At 40.6% G+C, this 24578-nt stretch overlaps 1 protein-coding gene across 1 annotated transcript in view; it reads right to left on the reverse strand.

Annotated features, from left to right (window-relative positions):
• Window positions 1-24578, reverse strand: part of DCHS2 (dachsous cadherin-related 2) — a 127465-nt gene that overhangs the window by 40544 nt on the left and 62343 nt on the right. Inside the window, exons 4-7 of the mRNA XM_075092414.1 lie at window positions 6020-6256; window positions 3654-4673; window positions 2041-2228; window positions 1445-1544 (exon numbers count right to left, since the gene is read on the reverse strand). Of these exons, the coding sequence (XP_074948515.1) occupies window positions 1445-1544; window positions 2041-2228; window positions 3654-4673; window positions 6020-6256 (1545 nt within the window). The remainder of the gene's footprint in view (window positions 1-1444; window positions 1545-2040; window positions 2229-3653; window positions 4674-6019; window positions 6257-24578) is intronic.

The raw sequence follows: 24578 nt of genomic DNA on the forward strand, positions 1-24578 counted from the left end.
CTCCGATTCCCTTTGGAAGAGGCAGTCACTTGTATCCAAATTAAGGGAATAATGGTATGGCCATAAACTGACCCTACAGTCTTTTATTATCTGCATATATTTCAACTGCAAAATTTTCAATAGACTTGTCAAATGCCTCATTTTTTTTTAAGCATCTCTTGGTGTAAGAGAGGAGAGTTAGTTCTCTGGCCCTTGTGGATTTTGCTCTTAAAGTCCTCCCATTACTCCACAGAAGTCAAAAGGGTATATAAAGACAGAGTATAACATAATCCACAGAAATCTTTTGGTAATTTCAGCCTTGGCAAGAAGAGGCACAAGATTCCCTTGCTCTTTAAGAGTGAGGAGTAATGCAGCTTTGCAGTATTTTGTTCTTTATTCTGCAGTGACAAATAATTATAATGAGTTTAAAACTAAACAAGCCCACGTTTGAGCTCTGCCTACACAGAAAGGAAGACCTGAGAAAATGCGCTAAGTGTATGGAAATATTGAAAATGTTTTCTTACTTTGATGAAACAATATGTTCTATGTGCAAATTACCATAGACTACAAATACTAAGTTTAAAAGGCATTGATTATGTTAAGCTAGTAGAGTAGAGCTAAATAAAAGAAATAGTTCTGTTCTTGGCACCTCTTGCTGTTTTGAATCAATAGTGAAGCAAAGCAGGAGGAACAGACATGCTTTCCTCACCGGTTACAGACGGAGTTCTCTCTTGCACGGAAGTGTAGCAAGTGGTATGCAGTGAAAACAGAGACCACATCTATGTCCCTTACCAGTATTAATGCCCCAGTCCCACTCATGTTCTAATTTAGGACTGCTCTGTTACTGATTTCACTGCAAACAAAACTGGATCCTATAGCTTATCCCAGAAGTGAACTACTACATGTAGGAATTATGGGGAAAACTGAAGAGAAGTGTTTTTAAGCAGCCATGCTATGTCAGGCTAACAGAGTGCTAAACAAAGGGTGAAACATGAACTAAAAACCACAAGCCTCATTGTTTGCCCAGATTATCTGCTGATCCTTCTGATCCCTGTCTCAGACTGTCATGAGCCATTCTTTTAGCAGGAAAATTTTCAGTTCATGATGGGAAACAGGAGATCATATTTCCTTTAAGATGTTAAATAACTGACTGAAACATTAAACTGTACAGTACAAGATCATGGTCCTAATGTTTTCTGGGTGCTGTTTGAACGTTCTCTAGCTGGCCACACAAGCAACCAAACCCGTGGGAAGGTGGGGCAGAGGAGGAACGGAGGAAAGGTAGCTGCTTGCATCTCCTTAGATACTCCGTAAGACATATGATGGTCCCAATTCCTATTAACACAGGCACCATTATTCTAACAGACACAAAATAGACATAAAATTCTGTATGTATACATGGCACCTCTAAATCTCTAGCTATTTCAATGTATCTTTTCTTATGAATAACACTTTAAATTCTTACCTGATTCTATTGAATATAATACAACACCGTTGTTTCCAGAATCAGTGTCTTTTGCAAAGACAGTGGTAATAAGTGTCCCTGACGGCTGCCCTTCCAAAACCTGTCATCAAGCAGTTTATAAATAATTTGCAAATATACATGGATAACAGTGAGTCTTAAAATAAATTCCTTGCCATAACACAAGAATTTAGCTGTTGCTCTATTTTCCATTTCAGTAATATTTACAGTCAGTGCAAAGAGCATTTCTGAAAACGGTTAAATACTACAGTTCCAGCAATCCTCTGTTACGGTCTGCACATATTGCTAACTCAAAAATCTTTAGTACAGCAGACTCGGAGGTCAGAAATGAAAAGAGATTCTACTGCACACATAGATTAAATTATACATGTATAGCTTTACATCTGCAGTACACAAGGCGGAGAAGTGTAACCATTTGCCAAATTCTCAAGCTCCCAAATATACCCGAGTCTCAGCTAAGACGGGGTTATGTTTCTATTTCGGCGCCGTGCTGCTAGCGTTGGACAGCGCGGGGGTTTGGGCTCCTGCCGCAGGGTGGTGCTCGGAGCAAGGCAGTGGGTCCCGCCGGCAGCACCCACCTTGAGGTGCAGCTCCCGCCCGGGCGCCACCCGAGGGAAGCGGGGCTCGTTGTCGTTGAGGTCCCTCACCGCGATGTACACGGCTGCTGTGGCGTTACGCCGCGGTGACCCGTGATCGGTCACTAGCACGGTCAGCTGGTGGTGGGCTTGTTTTTCACGGTCTAGTGCAACCCAGTTTACAATTTCACCTGAGGAACAAAGAAAACAAAGGCGAAAGGGAGTTTTAGGTATTTGCTGTACGCTAGCACTCATCTTACTACATGCAATTCTGCATTTAATTTCACGTGAACGAACAATACATGTCTTCTCATACACCTTACTGCTGACATTAAAACCTCAGCTTTCCAAGCTCCATTCCATAGAAATGTTCTGTCAATCACAGTTTGCTCTTTTACTTCAGAACTGTATTACATCCTTTACTGTACAGTGGATGCCCCGGAGCACAGGTATAAAACAGTACAAACCAATGTGCTTACCTTCCAAAGAAATCCATCTGGCCTTTTCTTCACCACACTTCAGGACAGATAATATATGAGCACAGAGTTTTAACTGCTGACAAATGGCTTTTATTATGCCCAGGGTTAGGAAATTCTCAACACAATGTCTGTACATTAATCAGGAGCCCTTATGTCTCCTATACATTCTGGGAAACCCAGTGAATAAATCTGACCCAATCTTCTCTCCATCTGCTCAACCATATTCAATACAGCTGTAGATTTGCAGTTGGCCAAAGTCCTTCACATGGATAACTACACATTATTTTAAGATCTCCTTGTTAACCTCTAGTACTGTGTTTGCCTTTAAACTTCCATAAAGGTACATAAAGGCTTTGAAATGACAATTTTATTTTGAGATTCATACAGAGAAATTCTGGGAGAACCTATTCACTCCCTATGAGGACAGGACATCTGGGAACAGGAATTTTAAACAGCAGACCTCTGCTCGCTACATATCATTTTGCTAAAACAGATTACTTACAGTGCCTGTATTCCTTACAGGATTCCCTTTCTCTGGGCTCTCCATGTGCGGGTCTGTGTTGTTGTGCTGCGTGGACACAGCATCTATTACTCAAGGCATTTGGGATTCACTGCAGAGTACATCCTGTGCCATGAAAAATTTCTCTCAGACAATTTGATTTCTGTGCTGCTATGTACAGCTTGAACTCAGTCTTGATGTAACTTAGAGAAGTTTTCACAAATATTTTAAGTCACTGTAACTGTCAAGTGTGATAGGTATCTTTACAGTTATGTATGGCTGCTCTGTACTTTTCAGCTGTACTTGTTCACAGGCAATTAACACGCACATGAACTATTGAAGCTATAATTTAAAACTCCTTCCTTTAGTTTGTTACAGTCAAACACTGAAACCTATGACCAAGTGACCAGAATGAAGTAATGAAAAAAAATCAAATCTTAAGGGTTAGTTCATTCTTCACGAACACGTATTAGATTTATTTCATTCCCCAAATTGTGAAGCTCTGAGTTAGAATATTCACATATCAACCCAAGAGATTCACGGCAGTTCCTGAAAGCTTTACACTTTACTTCCACACCCTTAGGGAATGTTGCTTTCCAAGAGTAATATTAGGCAGATTACAAATCATAAAATGCTACCTGTGTTGGAATTCATCTTGAAATACTTTCCATCAGACAAGAGGAAATAGGAAAGTTGTCCATTTCTTCCTGAGTCTTTGTCAACAGCTGTAATGGTGCCAACCACACCCCTGGGAACTGGATTTTCCTCGATTTCAAAGAAGTAGCTCTCACGCATAAACATGGGACAATTATCATTTTCATCCAGAACATTAACTATTACCGATGCACTTGCATTTTGCCGGAGGTTTTCGTCCTCAGAGGTGCTGACCAGGGCTCTAAAACTTAGTATCTGTGCACATTCATAGTTCAAATGTTTCCGAAGATAAATCCAGCCAGTATCAGAGCTGATTCCAAATGCAACAGAATCTGTGTTAGGCTCTAAGGAATACGTCAGCTTGGAGGTAATGCTGTATGGATCAAGTAAGTGGGCTTGAACCTGAAGGATTTGGGCACCTAGAGAGGCAGCTTCACTGATTTCTACTTGATACACCAAATTTTGAAAAACCAAAGTAGGGCCTATCTTCTGCTCTTCAATAACCACCGTCAACATCAGCAAAGAAGTCAGAGGAGGACTTCCACAGTCTTCAGCTGCTATGTGTAGAGTATATTCCTGCTGCTTATCCTCAAACACAGTCCTGGTGAGGTTTACCACTCCAAGGCTTGGATCAATGCTAAATACATTTGACTGCTTGCTTGCAATACTATATTTGATTGCCCCATTTAGGCCACTGTCTTTGTCTTCTGCATGAGCAATGTAGACAGCAGTGCCAGGAGGCTGGGTATGTGAAATAGTTACCTTATCAGATTTGGTAAGAAATACTGGAGGGTTGTCATTAATATCTATCACAGATATGTTGACCTGGGTGCTACTGTAGACAGGGGAGTTACCCAGCTGTGATTGAACGGTGAGCATCACAACAGACTGAGTTTCATGGTCAAGCTGTTTTTTGGAGCGGATGGTACCAAACTGGGGGTCAATAGAGAATCTTCCATGTGGATCACCAGAGGAAATTCTGTAAGAAACCACTTCTAAAGAATCTAGAAATGGAAATAACAAAAAAAGGTTAAAAAATATGAAGGTGATGACATGAAGGTTGGAAAGAACATCTGTGAAGAATGCATGCTGTTAAATTCAGGGAAATAAATGTAAGCTACACAGATGTTTGACTTTCTTGGGCCTTTTATACTTCCTTCTTCCTGTCCCTGGAGCTCTTCAGTAAAATATGACTGTATATATTTTCACCATTGTGCACCGTTTGATTTTCATCCCACTGGTCTGCTAAAACTCTATAGAGAAAATAATGTAATAGCCTCTTGTTTTTCCCTGATCTAAAATATAGAAAAAACACTCCTATAAATTAGTCTTATGGGAGTAATTTCACTACCTGCAGGCATTCACTATAGCAAGGAATGAAACAGGTGGCGATTCTCTGAAAGTACTGCATTTTACTGAACCTACTGTTCATGGATGACCATTGCTATAACCCTTATATATCAGATGCTACCTAAAGGAAAAGCTATCTAAAGGTTCACGCTTATTACCAAGGCCACTTTACAGGTGCTACCTCACCATGAGGACACTGGTCAACACACTGTCCTTCCAAGAAGAAAATGGGAGGATCTGACTAATCAAACTTATATAAAACTTCTTCCTCTACCACCTTACAGGTACAGACCCATCATCAAGCTGGTATGTGGACTCATGGCTCCTGGTGCTCTGCATGGGAACCAAATATATACATGGCTCTCAGGACAAGTCCCTTTTATGACTAAGGCCTGGCAGGAGAGCTAACCCATTTCCCTCTAAAAATGGTAGTGAAACCAAATGGATTAAATAAATTTTCAAAAGGTCCCGTAAACGTTCATCTGGATTTCACCACTTAATTTGAGAAAATGGGGGTTGTGTGTTTGTTTGGGAGTTTTTGGGGAGGGTTGTTTGAGTTCTTTTTTTCTTTGCAGCAGCACATCATATAGATTCTGTGAAACTTCTGAATACTCTCTGATCATGAGTATTACTCTGAGATTTGTCTTGCATGGCTAATGCTTTAACACAAGCCATAGTGTCACACAGACCCTTCTTTACACTTTCACAACATGCTTCCCACCTCCCCGTTTACAATTATAGAAATCTATCTGGAAGAAAATGGAGGTAGTTGCCAAACCCCATGGACCACCAAGGAGAGTACCATGAATCTGCATCTGTTCTAAAGAGCATCCTGATACAGCTGTGATTACACCAGTTGCTGTAAATACCAGCAGTAAATACTATTTAATGCTTGATGGACTGAATGAATACTATGAAAGTTTAAAAAAAATTATCTGCAAATATTTCCAGTTAATGGTCAAAATAAAAATGCAATATAATCTCTGACTGAGCAACTTACTTGGAGGCTCTCTGGCCTTTACAGTGCCAATTGGGCTGTCTTCAGGTGCATCTTCAGGAACAGAAAAAGTATACCGGGATCTCTCAAATATGGCAGGGACCGAAGAGGTCTGAAGAATGTTTACTGTGACAGCTGCATTAGTGGCTGAGGGAAGGCCACCCCCATCCCGCGCAGAAACAGTCAGGAAGAGCACAGAACGTGCCAGCTGGCCAAGAGCTGAGATCAGGTAAATAATTCCTGAAAGTACATAGAGAAGTCCACAAATCAAACATCCACACAAACAGGGTTTATGCCCCAAAATACAAATCTTAGGACCAGTGGGCTCTGTGGAAAGTATCTAGGAAGCAATCACTTGATGTCTGATCACAAGTTTCTGGTAGAATACCCTTTAATAGAAAATTCCATGGTCTGTTGAATTTGCAAGCTGCTAATAATTATGATTTATATAAACTACATGAAATAAGTAATTCTTTGAAAGGAAAATGCAACACTCTGTCCAGAAATACAGCACTTTGGATGCGCTTTCCTCAAGATAAATACATTTTTATCCTTTAACTCGGATGAATGAGACTAGCTGTCGCCAAATACATTCTCTTCTGATTGCTAAAATACATCTTTAGTAATATCAGATAATTATGCCCAATTTTCAAATACTCTGTATATCACTACAGACACCCACATCTAACTGTTATTACCTAAGATGGTAGTATGGATAGAAAGAATGATCATGGCAGCAATCCTGTCCCGTCTCCTTCTACAGTAAACGCTTGTATGAACTTCAAAGAAAGCTTTGTTCAAATGAAGACTTCAGCCTCAGCAATAGGAGTTACATCCAAACCATAGCTCTCTATGGGATGTTCATAAAGGTCTACAACACTTATCCAAAACTGATACTTGTTAATTGTTCTGTGAGAGACAGTTAGTCCTTCATTGTCCTTTGCAAGCAAATTAAGGATTTATAAATTAACATATAAACTCACATATAAATCATTAGCCTTTAGAGCACTCTGAACTGTCTCACCTAGATGAAGTGAACATGAACACTTAAAAATTTAGGGGAACACACTAAATCATAAAGCAATATAGCAGATCGCAGTATGTTTGTTAGTTCATAAATTGTATAACTAAATTATCACCTGAGGCACACAGTGGAAGATCAGGTGCTTTCAGTCAGGTAAAAGATGGAATGAGGAAATGTAATTATGTCCCAGACAGCATTCATATTGTTTTGTGTTAGCCTTTTCAGCATCTTCTCTATCACTGAGCAGGAGGAATAACACTTTCACTTATTCTGAGGTGACAAAAATCCCTCAATATTCTAAGACCTTTTGGTGGTCACAGATTTTGCAACACATGGAGACCTATTTGTAAAGTAAGGTTTTCAACATGAAAATGAAGATAAGAGGTGACAAAATGCAAGAAAATTCTTAGCAACGACTCAGTTAACTAAATATACACTAAATGCTAAAATTAGTGAGCTAAGTAGTCAGGTTGCAGTAGACTCAAGTGATTAAACTCATAGGGACAATTCTCTACACACCAACAGGTGGTTTTAAGAAAGCACCTATGCTGTTTGTAGAAGCTGGTGAAGACACAAAACCTCTAGAAGCTCAGTGTAACCAAACCCTTAAACTTTGATCTACCTTTGTAATTTCCTGTCTCTCAAGACATGTTTAGCAGGGATAATGTTTGGCATTCAAGTTGGACATTTAGTGGTCCTATTTGTCAGAGAGGGTAAAAATTACATTTAAATCAAAGTGCCTTAAGAGAATCAGTAAATGATTCAACCACAATATATCTTCTCAAAATTTAGCGTGAAGCCACAACACTAATTTGTTAGAATGCATTTTTAAGCAGAATAATGGAAAATACATAAAATCCTTATAAATATTCAAATGTGCATGCCATATACTTTCCAATTATACTGCCAGGACTTTATAACAACAAACTGTATCTTGACATGTTTAAAATGCATTCAGAGTGTCTTCAGGATCAAGGAAGAATGCTTTCCACTAACAAAGGGCACTTATTCCAGTGTGACAAACCACAGTAAGAACTCAGAGATACAGATGGATTCAGAATTCATTGCTGATCTAGGTCCTATGCCAATAACTAATGCATTTCCAAGAATCAACCTTATTTTGGCCTTTTTCTTTTTGTTTGAATTGTCTTCTGACAATTGGATTTTATGATTGGTTAGACAGTTCAACAAAGCAGTCTTCCAAGGACATAAACTTTAGGCATTTCCTGAGGAAATCTGAGCAACTGTAGCTTGAAGAAAAAAGGGTTTTAACCTTTTTTTTTTTTTCCCCAGAGATTAAATGTATAAACATGAATTTTAAACACTGTCATTGTCAAATTACATGAAACCAATCAAATGGACTGAATTTTACTAACTTGACCAATTGGGTATTTTTCTATTGACAAGGCCAAAATTATCTCATCGCCATTTTGGATACTTTAAGATGTATGTGAAGAGTTAGAAAACTTCTTCAGAAAAGAATCATGTTGAAATTCTTGCTCTCAAAGCAATAACTAATGTCTTCAGACATCCCTTAGCAAATGGTGGAGCAAACAGTGCTCCACTCCAGGAACTCTGAAGATCTGGTGGAACAGAAATATTTCAAAACCAAAATTCCTTCTCTGCTGACCTAGACAGCTTACAGCACAGCCCGTGCCAGTTCAGCTACAGACAGGAGACAGAAAAGAAAATGGGTAAAAGATTTTGCTTTCTCTCTTCATTCTTTTGCTGTGTCCTGTGGAGGTAAGGGAATAGGCAAGTACATCTCGCCAACTCAGCCTTCTCCTGCAGGACCAGGGATGCCCTAAGAACAGTGGCAGATTCCAAGTAAAAAGTGTATGTTTCCCATATGGTTCCTTCCGGTCTCAAAATGGTAGTATGCAGGAAATTTTATAACCCAGTTTGACTTTATAACTATATACATTCTGTTCCTTGCAGCATTCGTAGGACAGGGCATTAGCTTTGCATCTGGTGATATATAATCTATACAGACATTTGAGACAGCTCTACAATATGTTGGGGGACATGCCACATTAGGCTGTATTATGGCACCATATGAAGGGAAAGAAGCTGTAGGAGTAAGCAGCATCTGGGACCCCACTTTCTACACGGTTAGATAAAAACACTGGACTATGACTAAAATGGACAGTCATGACCACTTGGGTCAAAAGTAGCTGCCAGCATACTTCAGAGCAGCCTGGCTAGGTGTATTTGACCTTCCAAAGTACAATGCAGGAGATCCCCTAGTACTACATCGCAAAGGCAGAAACATGGGGTTAATTGCAAGAAGCACACGGCAGGAACCAGCTGTATCAACCACACATTCAGTGTGTGAAGCTCAAGAGTACACCTTGCTAAATAATGCGCTGAAGTCAAGTCACAGTTTTTCTTTCTTTCCTGTTCCGTAATTAAGACACAGTGGCTTATTATTGTTATTACCATAGTCATTCGCAGCCTGCAATTTTTGGCTTCAGACAACTTAAAAGACAATTCGGTTGCTGTGGTACAGAATATATTCTTCCACTATGAAAAACAGTTTCTAGAAACACCGACTATAGAAAAAGAATAATGACATGGCTCCTCTGCGAGGAATGTTTTACTGAGATCAAAGCTCCCATCAGGGGACCTCACAAACACAAGTGTGGTTCTACTTTAAGAAGTCACTGCATGAAAAATGCCACCTTCTTTCTTACTGCTTGGCTCCCCATATCACACAATCACACAATCACAGGTTGGAAGGGACCTCAGGGATCATCTAGTCCAACCTTTCTAGGAAGAGCAGAGTCTAAACAAGGTGGCCCAGCACCCTGTCCAGACAACTCTTAAAGGTGTCCAACGTGGCCGAGTCAACCACTTCCCTGGGGAGATTATTCCAATGGGTGACTGTCCTCACTGAGAAAAATTTTCCTCTTGTGTCTAATCGGAATCTCCCCAAGAGCAACTTGTGTCCATTCCCCCTTGTCCTCTCCACGTGACTCCTTGTAAAAAGGGAGTCTCCGTCTTCTTTGTAGCTGCCCCTTAAGTACTGGTACATGGTGATGAGATCCCCTCTGAGCCTCCTTTTCTCAAGGCTGAACAAACACAGTTCTCCCAGCCTATCCTCATATGGTAGCTTCCCAGTCCTTTGGTCATCTTGGTGGCCCTTCTCTGGACCCCTTCCAGCCCATCTACATCCTTTTTGTATAGTGGAGACCAGAACTGTACACAGTACTCCAGGTGTGGCCTGACAAGCACTGAGTAGAGTGGGACAATGACTCCTTTAACTCTGCTGGTGATGCCCTTTTTGATGCAACCCAGAGTCCTGTTGGCCTTCTTGGCCACAGCAGCACACTGTTCGCTCATGTTGAGCTTTCTGTCAACCAGGACCCCCAGGTCCCTTCCCACAGAGCTGCTCTCCAGCCAGGTGCATCCCAGTCTGTGCTGCGCTCCCGCATTATGTTTTCCCAGGTGCATGATCTTACACTTGTCCTTGTTGAACTTCATATGGTTCTTTCTCGCCCAATCTTCCAGCCTATTCAGATCTTCCTGCAGAGCAGCTCTCCCTTCTCGAGTGTCTACTTCCCCACTCAACTTGGTGTCATCAGCAAACTTCATCAGGCTACACTTGATGCCACTATCCAGATCACTTATAAAGATATTGAATAACATTGGGCCCAATATTGATCCCTGGGGGACTCCACTTGTGACAGGTTGCCACTTGGAAAAGGAGCTGCTTCCCACCACCCTTTGGGTGCGACCTGTCAGCCAGTTCCCCACCCACTGCACAGACCACTTGTCTAGGCCATAACGCATCAATTTCTCCAGGAGGAGGCTGTGGGGGCCTGTATCAAAGGCCTTGGAGAAGTCTAAGTAGACAATGTCCACCGCCTGCCCCATGTCAACCAGGCAAGTCACTTTGTCATAGAAGGCCACCAGGTTTGTCAAGCACGATCTGCCTTTAGTGAAGCCATGCTGGCTTTTCCCAATCACGTGCTTCATTTGACTTGTGATGGCCCTCAGGAGGATTCATTCCGTAACTTTCCCAGGGATTGTAGTAAGGCTGATGGGCCTATAGTTACCCGGATCCTCCCTCGAGCCTTTCTTGTAGATAGGGGTAACATTTGCCTTCCTCCAGTCCCCTGGGACATCCCCCGTTCTCCATGACTTCTCAAAGATTATGGAGAGTGGCCTTGCGATGACGTCAGCCAGCTCTCTCAACACCCTCGGGTGGATGGCGTCAGGGCCCATTGTTTTTTAGGGGTCAAGCTCCTGTAGTAATTCATGTACATATATATGGACAGTCTTATCTGCGGCCTTTAATAACATTTAATTCCATTTTTAAATTTATTGTTTATATTATCAGAGGTAAAATCTTCAAGGCACTGCAGTAATTTCTCATTCTGCATGAAAGCATGAGAGAGCTGGAATCAATCCTGCTTTACATGTGAACAATCATGTAATTACACACCAGATGAACCATTAACATCCAGCCTCACTTACACCTTGGCAATCTCATTTTCTTGACTAGATCTGCATGGATGTAACTGACTGCAGATTCCAACCTTTATGAATCAAAGACATGACCCAAAGACTGCCTATCATGATTTGCATACACACTTTACACAGAATCTGCAATGCTAGTTGCATGTTAGCAACTGTCACTGCAGGCTGTAGTTCAGGAACAACTCTGCTCCAGGGCAGGTTACCTCAGCACAGCCATGTTGGAATTTACAGATGTTTTGCTGCAGAACAGTCTGTGCTTACTGGCTAGCAAAAATTGCTGCAACAGTTTCGGGGATTCAGTGTATGGTGAGAGCTAGTACTAATGAAAAGCGAAATCATGATGTCAACTCTATGACCTGCTTCATACATTCTCACTCACTGTACGTTCTACAGCACTTACTTCCAAGTTCTTGCTCTCAGCTTTGTGCCTATCAACAACAAAGGACAAATGAAGGTAATGTTCGCCCAGAACATGCAAATGCATAGGTGAAAGACAGGACTCTGTGGCACCCACCGTCCTCTGGCAATGACAAAATTTCTTATGGGATTTTGGTGTTCTTATTTTTTGTGGAGATGCACCCTACGCCACAGGTGGATTAGCTGCTAAATGCTGTTTCTCAAGAGTTAAAGGCAGGAGACAGGGGCCTGCATATAATGATTCTTTTAAAATATATTTCTGATCATGTTCAGTCGTAACATTACAACAGCATACCTCACCAAAGTAGGTTCACTCGCCAAAAGCACTTTTTGTATGGCAGAAATAACACTGGTTATCCCAATAGGATTTCCACACATACCTGTAGCTGACCACTCTGAAAACCAAAGGGTCCACATGTATGCAAAGCAAAAACCAGCCCCACATTTATAGCCATTCATATGTAAACAAAACATTTTCCACTAGTCAAGCACTGCAGAGGCAAAGATAAAAATCAGGGCGCGCTAACTTCAATAACAAAGTCTGGATTGCATAGAAATGTGTACTTATTTAAATAGCTTCAAATATTTTTTCATTGTTCATGAAATAAAAAAGCAACTTCAGAACACAGCAAAAGGAATATATCAATAGTGATCCCTAAGATTATGAAACTGAATGTCCTAGCAACTTTAAATGGTGGCAGTATTTCTTCAACAAATATCCTAGGAGGGGTCAGCTGGCATGCCCTGACACACAGCTCAGACAGTAAGCAGATGGCAAAAAGGTATGTATAGTTCATCACCCTGATTCACCTTCAAAGCTGGCTGTTGGACCTGCTGTTTAATACTGCATAGGCCAGTAGGCTAACTCACTGACTTGTTCAGAGCATGTCTCACCCAACCTAGCATGCCAGCTTCTTAGGGTGGAGATGCACGTACAGCTTTGCTTTTTATGAGCTTTTTAGGTGTTGGAAAAATATTCAGGATGCAGTTAGGGGGTGTAGACTTTGCATTAACATTAAAATCAGTATTGTTCTAGGGAAGAACGATAGTGTTTCTGCTTTAAATTTCTATTTAATTTTATCATCTGACTCATTGCCCATCCTCTAATATTAGTATCACATTTAGGTTCTGGTTTTAGCAATTTACCTGTATTTAAAGTGCACCTTTTTTAGTGAAGCTGCATCCTTGATGGTAACCATAACAACACTCTGCAAAATGTACTCTTTGAAGAGCTGGTTTAATAACTGTCAGGGGAAAGGAAAGAATTAATGAGGAATTATATTGTTATTTACAGTCTACCTGCTGTAATACACACAGCCTCAGCTTATAGGAAAAGGCTTTAAAAAGCTTAATCGTAATGTCACAAACACTGTTTTGAGTTTCAGTGATTAAGAGCATTGCAAGTTTGAAAGTATTCAGCATTTTAATGTTTTCATAGTAAATAACTGATTCAGCTTGTATCAGTCTCCTATCTACATTTGTACTTTACAAAAGCCTCATGCCCCTGCACTAGGAATGCTTTCAACAGTGGCCCCTCTCTAGCAGGTTCTTGTGCTAATGTCATAGTTTTCCTCTTAAAAAAGGAAATATAAATAAAAGAGCTTAGTGACTATAAGCACTACTGTTTAAATATACTGCGTTTAATCAGAAGACTTTGCTTAGCATAAGAAAGTCTGTTCCAGAACACTTCATCCAAATCCAGCCAGGCTGGTAATCTGCAACATAAGGAACCAGTACCTGGATCTATAAGGTAATATAACACAGTTTTAACACAGTGGCTCACCCAGAAGCACAATACTACTGTGTTAAATAGTGCAGGTTACAGACAATTTTAGTGAGATAAGAAGTATTCATCAACAGCCAAAGACAAATTTCTAATTAAGACAGTTCCATTATTCACAAGCAGAACATCTACCTGAGCATCAGCCTCTAATGTCAGGCAAGAGAGGGAATAAGCCTACTACTAGAATGTTTTTGTATCATCTAGGCTCAGTTTCCTGTTACACAAATGCTTTTCAGACAAAGTCTTGCAATGCACTATTTGGGATGCAAATTTTTTTGTCTCTGGAGACTGTAGTCCTTTAGTTTAGGCCACATGCCCCCTACTGCTCAGGGGCAGATAAAGGAACATATAAAGCTGACCTCTTTCAGCCTTCCCATCTGCCATCTAACCATAGAAAGGTTAAAAACAATTCTGCAACTGGAAGAAGTGAACTGGAGGACTGGACTTAAAAATGTAAAGTGGCACTTATATTTACATTACTGGATATTTTGATTAAGTGTTTAGCCTATTTGCTATCTAAACACCACCAAAATTTTAAATGCTCTCTTTATTTTTTTTTACAATTTTGAATACAGGCAATATTAATAGTTGAGTAGTGCTTTCCATGCATAGCTCAAAGTTTACTACAAAACAAGTTAGCATGACAGTTGTTTATTTAGTAGAGAAAAACTTATTTATAAAGCATCCTCTGTAAATGTCCTCAGGTGTTAAAACAATGCTCATGAATCCCATGAAAAATTGGAGACAGATAAACAAAATTCATGTTTCATTCCAATGATTTTGAGAAGCTGAGAGTTTAAAGAAGGCAAATTTTTTAGAGCAACGGTTCTACCAATTAATACTATTGTATTAAAAAGTTTAGTTGCCTATTGATTTCATGAGGAATGATGAATCCCTAAGGGAAATGATGTATGCAAGAGCAAAAGCCCATCAAAGAAATGTCTCAAACAGAAGCTGGATCAGACACATTCAGAGATTCTCAAACCTCTACACTGGTTCTAAAATGAGTGTTTCATTGAACAACCTCTCAATAAAGAATGAGTAAAGCAAGCTGAATATGCCCCAACAAGCTACAAGCCAGGCAGTAGCACTCTGAACAAGCTGCCTGCAGCAAAATGTCCCCATGCTCCCCATTAAGCAAGAAACATCAGCCCTTCAGCTATCAAGTCCCCAGTACATGTGGCTATTTCAAGCAAGGAAGATACTCCATTTTGACCAAAATGCTTAAAGAAATATTAATAGGGTAAAAAAAATTCTACAACTCCAACTTTAATCAGGTGATTACAACACCCATGAGAAAGCAAATAGATCCAATGTTGCTCAAAGCAAAGGAAGAACTCAACTGGGTCTTTCTGGTGACTGTTATTCAAATTGACAACAAATTTATATTTGCTATATATTCTTCAGAATACTGCCAAATCTAACATTCAGCTCCTAAAAACTCTCCTTTCCTACAATACGTATTAAAAGCAACCTGGAGGTACTGAACTGACTGATTCTCATGTTAATCCATTGCTGTGTCACTATTTCAACCTACTATAAACCTCACAGGACAGAATCACAGAATGGTTTGGGTTGGAAGGGTCCTTTAAAGGTCACCTAGTCCATCCCCCCTGCAGTGAGCAGGGACATCCCCAACTAGATCAGGTTGCTCAGAGCCCCGTCCGACCTCACCTTGAATGTTTCCAGGGATGGAGTATCTACCACCTCTCTGGGCAACCTGCTCCAGTGTTTCACCACCCTCACTCTAAAAATTTCTTCCTTATACCTAGTCTGAATTTACCCTCTTTTAGTTTAAAACCAACAGCCCTTGTCCTGTTGCAACAGGCCTTGCTACAAAGTTTGTCCCCTTCTTTCTTATAAGCCCCCTTTAAGTACTGAAAGGCCTCCCCGCAGCCTTCCCTTTTCCAGGCTGAACAACCCCAGCTCTCTCAGCCTTTCTTCATGAGAGAGGTGTTCCATCCCTCTGATCATTTTCGTGGTCCTCCTCTGGACCCGACCCAACAGGTCCATGTGTTTCATGTGCTGAGGGCCCCAGAGCTGGACACAGTACGCCACGTGGGGTCTGATGCAGCCCAGGGAGTTGATGCAGCCCAGGATACAATTGGCCACCTGGGCTGTGAGGGCACTTCGCTGGGTCATGTCATTCTCTGCAGGGCTGCCCTCAATCCCTTCATCCCTCAGCCTGTATTTGTGCTTGGGGTTGTCCCGACCCAGATGCAGGACCCTGCACTTGGCCTTGTTGAACCTCATGAGGTTCACATGGCCCCCCTTCTTGAGCTTGTCCAGGTCCCTCTGGATGGCATCCCATCTCTCCAGCGTGTCAACAGCACCGCTCAGCTTGGTGTCATCTGCAAACTTGCTGAGGGTGCACTCGATCCCACTGTCTATGTCACTGATGAAGTTATTAAGTGGTTGGTTTACAGTTGGTTATCCAATCAATTCCTCATCCACCAAACAGTTCTCCCATCAAATCCGTATCTCTCCAATTTAGAGAGAAGGATACTGTGAGGCACCGTGTCAAAGGCCTTACAGAAGCCCAGATAGATGACATCCATAGCTCCTCCCTTGTTCACTGATGTAGTCGCTCCACCATAGAAGGCCCTTAGGTTGGTCAGGCAGGACTTGCCCTTGGTGAAGCCATGCTCGCTGTCTCGAATCACCTCCTGGCCCACCATGTACCTTAGCGCAACTTCTAGGAAGACCTGTTCCATGGTCTTCCCAGGCACAGAGGTGAGCCTGACAGGTCAGTAGTTCCCAGGGTCCTCCCTTCTACCCTTTCTAAAAATGGGTGCAATGTTTTCCTTTTTCCAGTTGCCAGGGACTTCACCCGACTGCCATGGCTTTTCAGATAGCCTGGAGAGTAGCTTGGCAACTATATCAGCCAGGTCCCTGAGGACTCTGGGAAGCATCTCGTCAGGTCCCATAGACTTATGTATGTTCAAGTTCCTCAGGTGGTCACTGGCAGGGGCTTTGCTCCCTCAGTGCCCATTTGTGGTCCATCCACTTGAGAGGTGTGGGAAGAAAGGCTGCCAGTGAAGACTGAGGCAAAGCAGTTGTTGAGTAGCTCAGCTTTCTCCTCATCTGTTACCAGTCTGCCAGCCTTACTCATCAGGGGCTTTCTTTGACCTTCCTTTTCTGGCTGACACACCTCTAGAAGCCCTTCTTGTTATTCTTTGCATCCCTTGCCAAGTTCAGCTCCAGCTGTGCCTTGGCTTTCCTGACCCTATCCCTACATAAATGGGCAGTGTCCCTTTACTCTTCCCAGGATGCCTGTCCCTGCTTCCACTGCCTGTGCATTTTCTGCTTGCCCTTCAGTTTCACCAGCAGGTCTGGACTCAGCCATGCCAGTGTTTTGTCTTCCTTTCCTGATTTCTTACACCTGGCAATCGAGAGCTCTTGTGCTCTATGGAAAGCATCCTTAAAGATCTGCCAGCTCTGTTCTGTTCCCTTGTCCCTGAGGGCAGTTTCCTGGGGTTCCTATTGACTAACTCCTTCAAGAGCTGCAAGTGTGCTTTCCTAAAATTCAGGGTCCTGACTTTACTCTTCGCCTGACCCATATCCCTCAGGACTGCAAACTCCACTAGTACATGATCACTTCAGCGCAGGCTGCCTCCAATCTTGATGTCACCAATTAGTTCACTTGCATTTGTGACTGACAGATCCATTATTGCATCCCCTCTGGTAGGGATGTGTATTACCTGGCTTAAGAAGTTATCCTCAATGCCTTCTAGGAGTCTCCTGAATTGCCTACAGCTCACCGTGCTGCTTTTCCAGCAGATGTTGGGGTGGTTGAAGTCCCCCAGCAAGACGAGAGACTGCGAGCACGATGCCTCCTGTAGCTGGAGTAAGGCGACTTCATCAATAGGGTCCCCTTGATCAGGCAGCCTGTAGTAGCCAACCACAAGCTTCCCTTTCTTTCTCATCTTCTGATTCTTTCCCATAAGCTGTCACCTGCTTGTGGCTACTCTTTGGAGACAGCCCTTCACACTCTATCCATTTCTTGATGTAGAGGGCAACACCTCCGCGCCTCCTCCCTCGCCTGACTCTTCTGAACAGCCTGTAGCCATCGACAGCCACATTCCAGTCATGGGATTCATCCCACCAAGTTTCAGTAATGGCAACTAGGTCATAGCTTTCTAGCAGCACGGTGGCTTCCATCTGCTCTTGTTTGTTGCCCATGCTGCATGCATTGGTGTAGAGGCACTTCTGGTGGGCTGTTGGCTGTGTCACCTTCTTAGAGGAACACCCCTTAATTCCTTTGAGATATTTCACTGATGTTTCCCTGTTGGTTCCTATTGCCTCAGGAGCCTCTGGCTCATCTCCGTAAGACTTCAAGTGTGCTGCAGTGTACCCAGCACATCTCAGAGCAACAGCCTGAGGGCCCTCACTGGCACCCTGTTCCTCTAACCTTGGCATGTCATCCTACAGCTTGTCACAGGCAAAGCTGATATTATCCTCTCCCCCCTTCAAGTCCAGTTTAAAGCTCCATCAATTAGTCCAATTAGCTTGTGAGCAAAGGCTCTCTTCCCCCTTTGAGAAAGGTGAATCCCATCTGACACCAGCAAGCCTGGTGCCATGTGGGCCACCCCATTATCAAAAAACCCAAAATTGTGGCAGTGACACCAGCCACGGAGCCGTGTATTAATAGACTGGGCCCATCTGTTTCTTCCAATGTCACTGCCTGCAACTGGAAGGAGAGAGGAAAAATTAACCTGTGCTCCAGATTCCTTTACCAACTATCCCAAGGCCCTGAAGCCTCTTTTGATTGCCCCTGGACTCTGTATTGCGGCTTCATCACCACTCACATGAAAAAGCAGTAATAGGTAATATCCCAAGGGTAGTACCAGGCTAGGAAGTTTCCTAGTGATGTCCTTAACCCAGGCCCCAGCGAGGCAGCAGGTTTCCCTAAAAGGAGGGTCTGTCCAGCATATTGGACCCTCTGTTCCCCTTAGAAGGGAGTCGCCTACAACTATAACCTATCTTTTCTTCCTCATGGAGGTGGTCATGATACAGGGTATAGGCCTTTCTGACCTTGGCAACACTTCCAGTGTAGACAGACCGTCATCCACTTCAGCCGTTGACTGGCCTTCCACATCCAGAGTTTCATACATGTTGTACAGAGGCAACTAGGACTAGGTTTTTTGTTTGCTTAGTACAATGCTAATGTTAGTACAACAAAGGTTTTATGACTCGCCATAGGACATCAAAACTAAATACAGACAAAAAAGTATTACTTTGATGTAGCTTTCTCTATATTGCGCTATTATATGTTTAAATAATTCTCCCTAACAGATAAAAAGAACAAACCCAAAACATGCTAATTTGTCAGTAAAGCAGCATATAACCAAACAGACATGATTTGCTGTTGCAGGGAGATTTCCTCTGTTTCCTTTAATTGACATAATAGTAATTCAGACTATGTTTGTTGTCTGATTGCATACAAAGAGAACACTGCCACATAAAACATGATTTTTAAAAAAACCCAAACTAAAAATCAAAGCATAGGCCAATAAGTGGGCAGGACTCTAGCCTGGTCAACTGCTCTATTTTTGAAGACAAAGGCAGAGCAATCTACCCAGCTCCAGCACTGCCGCACCATCCCACCAGGTCACCTTTGCTTGCTTAACTTATTGAAGTTTTCAAAAAAAACCATCTTTTTAATCAAGGACCTTTTCAATCAAGCTTCCAGCCTGCAGATCCAAAAATAGCTCAGTGCACAAGCTGCTAACAACACTCGACTGCCATGGTAACCAGAGATGGTATTTCTTTGAAGGCATCTTTGAAGATGCCTGTTTCCAGCACAGATACAGAATGAAGCCTAATATAAGCCCAGTAAGACATATTTGCTGTTCTTATATTAAGAGCATTACGAAATATTCCAGATGCTCATCATAATACTAACAAACTGATTTTCTAATGCCTAAACCTTCCCCTATTACGGTTCATTTTAAGTCCAACAGCATGAAGGCATTTTGCCAAGGCTATCTGCTCTCTTTGTGTGACCTGCTGCTTTGTTCTTTTCTTTAGGTTTACTGAGAACATGGGGTACATTAGGTACATCTGTACTTAAGGCCCATACAGTCTTTATCAAAGAAAATTGTCGATCGTCTGAACTTTACTGTACAAATCTCACATTATTCCTCCCCTACTAAAGGGGAGGTTTGGGCATATTTTTTTCCTTTTCTCCATTTTTCTTCTTATCAGCCCACATCATCTGTGCAATGACATGGGATTTCACTCTGTCTTGTCTGGTGGGTTCTTCTGTTTCTGAGATCTGACATTGACTTACTGCAAGAAACGGGGGTGGGCTAGGGTATTTTTGTAAATATTTTGCCTTGTATCATACACAATTAATGTCAAGTACATGTCACCCCACTATTGCATGGTTGAGTTTTTGGCACGTAGCTCATAGGAATTTTTCTCTTTGTAGATGGTCAGTTCTATTGGATTTTATTCATAAAAGAAAAAAGAGAAACATACATTAAAAGCTGGCGCTACGGTTATTTTTTCATGCTGTTCTGCTACCCAGCTTTCTTTCAGGGCCAAAGTTTGTACTCTCACACTTACTACAGCAAATTTTGTGTGCTTCAAGGAGAAGATAATGTTTCCTGTCTTCTTTATGTTAGATTTGTCATTAAATGAAATCTCAATGAAGGTAAATGTCCACAAATTACTCAGCTGAGGCCACTAATTTTTCCTTTGTGACTTAACTCAAACAAAATTCTTCAAATGTGAAAACTTAGTGAACTAAGACAATGTCTCAGACATATTCCTCTGATTTACAGCATTCTGAATATGCTATCAATTTCATATGAAAGATCAGAAAAACAGTAATTGATGAAACTGCAGTTTAAAAAAAGTGGCCTCAAAATGTTCCAAAATAAAACACTCCTAATTTCAAATGTTATTTATGTGAACCTCTTCATATGTTTAGCAAATGTACTACATGCTGTATGAAAATGCCACAAGTAGTTTAAAAATAAACTATTTTTCCTACAATACTATATGAAAACATCATTAATCATCATAAAAAGGCCTTGTTTTCCTTAGAATGGATGCCTCCCCATTTTACTTTGATGCATATTACAATCTGCTATTTATTAAACATTGTATAATACATGGAGTTAAGCAAAGTTAGGAATTTTTTTTCCCCAAAAAAAGAAATTTTGGTATTTCAACTTTTGTTTTCAACCTGTATTGTAATAAAAACAAAGCAAAACTTTTTCATGCAATGAAAAACTCCTAAGATGTGACTGTTAGACAACATTTCCATTTTCTTCAGTAAAACAAAACAAAACTTGTCAACATCCTTAACTGGAATGAATCTGTTCTGGTGCTCTGAACCAAATAAAAAAGTTTATTTTAAGTCAGTTTGACATTAAATTGCATTTACATATGGTGCCATAGTACAGTAATGGAAGTAGTACAGCACTAAATTGCACACTGCCAAAACAAGAAAAATATACCAGTGGATGGACCATTCTGTACAACCTCTGCTATTAACCCCTACTTTTGCACCCATTACCAGGCATGGTTAAAGAGCCAAGATACTAGTCCTAAATCTGCCTTTTGACTGATTAAGTTAATAATTCTTATGTTCTTGAATTTGTATGCCCTTCAGATGTATTCCTGCTTTTATTCTGCTCCAATGGACTAAGCTCCTAGACTTTTCTACACCTCTTCGAGGACATTTTAGTCGCATGATGTCCTATGCCCTTCAGATAAAAAGAAATAAGAATGCATCATAAAGGAAATTAATGAATTTTTAGCAAGCCAAAATTTCCTCAAAAGAATGCTCATTTTGCAAAAGCTGTACTTTGTGCCAAAAAAAAGAAAATTAATGCGAAACTACTGACCAGCTCTTGTAACAAGGCCTGTCTGTTGTACTCATTATATATTTTTTGGCGTAAATAAGTAACAGATGGTATTATGACAAAAGGTTGATCCAAGTATCTTCAGGTCAATAGAAAGATCTCCAAATTCCTCACAGAAACATTCTCAGTAAAATAAAAAGGAGGATAGTCACAGCCTCTGTTTTAGGCATCTAATTTAGGTAGGATTCACAGAAACATAAGCCTAAATATCTTATATAGCCTAAAGAAAGAAACACAGAAACTAAGTTAAATGCTTATACTGCTGTAATGTACCCTGTGTTAATGCTATTTCTTTGCATCCTTTTCATACTAGCTTTAAATCACTAACACCTCCAAATAAACATAAATCAATGGCTGCTACCTTTTACTTAGCCTTCATGAGAGTTTTCTCCACACACAGTGACTAGCTAGGGGACTTGTTCTAAGAATATGAACAGACCGTTTACGTGAAGTCTCACCTATGAAGGCATACAGGCCCAAAATAATTATTAATTTTTTTGATTTGAAACAGCTTGCCTGAAACAGGGCTACAGCAAAATGATAACCATCTTTTCATCCAGCTCTCAAGAAGGGCATCACTAAGATCAGTGGAAAAAAATTAATTATATGCCCTTGGGTGAAGGAAAATATTAACGCTTGTAACATAATGAAAGTTTATAAATTCAGTTGTTAATCACAAAGTCTTAAAGTTAAGTACTGCATAGGTTTTCTGCCACACTTGCGATTGTATCCTGTGACTTACATTTTTAATTACCTGCTCAGCCATAACTATAAATACACTGTCTTTCAGATAGCTTGTGAGGTAACAATGGAAAAATAAACAAACATAGCTCAAACAGTTTCTTAGCCAGAAGACCTCTTCAACTCGCTCTGTTCTAATCAATTCACGAGTGCTGATCATAGATCATGCATGGATCAGATATCTACAAAAGGAAACATAATGAAGCCAAGATGTTGTTTACACCAACGCTAGAAACAAATGATAGCAAGAGTCACGAACTAGCAGAGGAACTGGTTTACAGTTCCATACCCATACATTTTTCTAGTTACACAGTTCTTAAAGTGGTTTTTCTTGTGGACAGTTTATCATTAATCAAATGAAAAATACTTCGTTTCAATTTTTTTCTCAAAGTGAAATGCAGTAAGTGTTATTTATAAAAGCATATCACACACACTAAAAGTAGTATCTAAAGGCTAAAATAGCAAACAAATACCATTAATAAATACTTGTTTAGAATTCAAAAAACTTTTTAAAGAAATATCTATCTGCTCAGTGAAAGGCTCTTCCTTCCCACTCTCATTGAATTCATCTATATGTCACATCTACACGTCACAGTGCTTGAAACAAAAGATGGAGCCCCTTCAGGGAGCTTGGATGTGGCTTGATCTCATATATCTAAGTATCAAAAGCACCATTGACATATTCTATACAGTTAGTGGTTGACCAGCTGGTATGACACCCTGTACTGCAAACACAGCTCACTATGCAAACCTAAAAGCTTTCTTGATACATCCATACAATCGCTTTGACAAAGCAACAGCCAGAAGCAAGCCACAGCAGTGAAGAATTCAGGTAACAGCTTTTATTTGATAATTTTATCAATTTCTCTTTGAAAAATGAAAAAGGGAATGAGGGGAAAAAGGTTAATCTTTAGTGAGTATTCTAAGCGTAGCACTCCAAAAACACCCCTGAAGAAAACTACAGTGAGATAAATTTTCAAGTCCACAATATAGATGCCATAAAATAGAAATTACATATGCCATGGAGAACAGCATCATTTTGCATATGATTTTAATGTATCATAGTGTAACATGACAAGCTGTTAGCTACTAATTTAAATCTCATAATACTGAAAATATTTCTGTCCATTTCTATGTATAATGCTAAGGGCTATAATGAACATAATAAGTTAAAAAAGACTAATGTATTGATTTTCATTCCTCATTTCTAAATATCAGTGAGAAAAATTAATAATTTTAAAAATAAAACTTATCAGGAAGGCAAATTCATGGAAGACTCCAACACCATCACTGTGCCTCGTTTTAGGTCCTTCAATAACGAAAAGAACAGATAAAACAGAATATGCCATACTGCAAATTGGAAAAACTGCAGAACACATCAGTAACAGACTGCATGCCCACAAGATCAGAAAACCAAAGACAAAAACTGTAATATGATCTTGTTTGGCTTATGGATTTGGGGATCCACCTCCTGAAGAAATCCTATTCCTTGTCATACTTGTCCATTGCCCACTTTTCACAAAATACAGCCCACACAACTAGCTAAAGTCCCTCACATAACCCTGAGAGAGACACATCTAAATTAGGCCATATATCAGAGCATATGAAGACAGCTCTAGCACAACTAAAACTGGAAAACGTCACTGTCCCAACAAGGAGGAAGAGTTTAAAATTTTGTGCCCTAACAGTGACCCACTTGTTTCATCTCCCCCTGAATACAGAACAGCTTTTGCAGCTATTTAACCCACAAAGGCTGCAAAACTTCTGTGTGACAAATTGGCAATTTTAACATTTATTTTGTTTGTAATGTTTATTTTTGCCAAGAGTTTAAAAATCATTCTGCTCTCCAGTGACTGAGTATAAGCACTCTTGTAGGTAGACATGGAAGACTATAAAAGGAAAAAGTGTATTCTTCAGGAAAAAAAAACCCACACGCCATTAATATTAATAAGTTAAAATTAGACACAGCCTGAGCTGGTGAATTACCCAGGAAATCTGATTAAGTGCAATCAGATTCCAAGCACTCTAATGCTGGGAATAGTGTCTCTGACCTAAGTGCTCTTCTCATCATGAAATGTCAGCAATAATGACCTCAGGCAACTTCACCCTGAATTTGGTCTATCATAAAATACCATGACAGATATGCAAAATAATAGTAACTTACAAAGTTATATAGTCTTCGTGACTAAGCATGACATTTTTCCTACAGAAAGTGCCAAAACTGGAAAAAAAGGCCAA

The sequence above is a fragment of the Phalacrocorax aristotelis genome, chromosome 4 (assembly GCF_949628215.1).
Source record: "Phalacrocorax aristotelis chromosome 4, bGulAri2.1, whole genome shotgun sequence".
NCBI classification, from domain to species: Eukaryota; Metazoa; Chordata; class Aves; order Suliformes; family Phalacrocoracidae; genus Phalacrocorax; species Phalacrocorax aristotelis.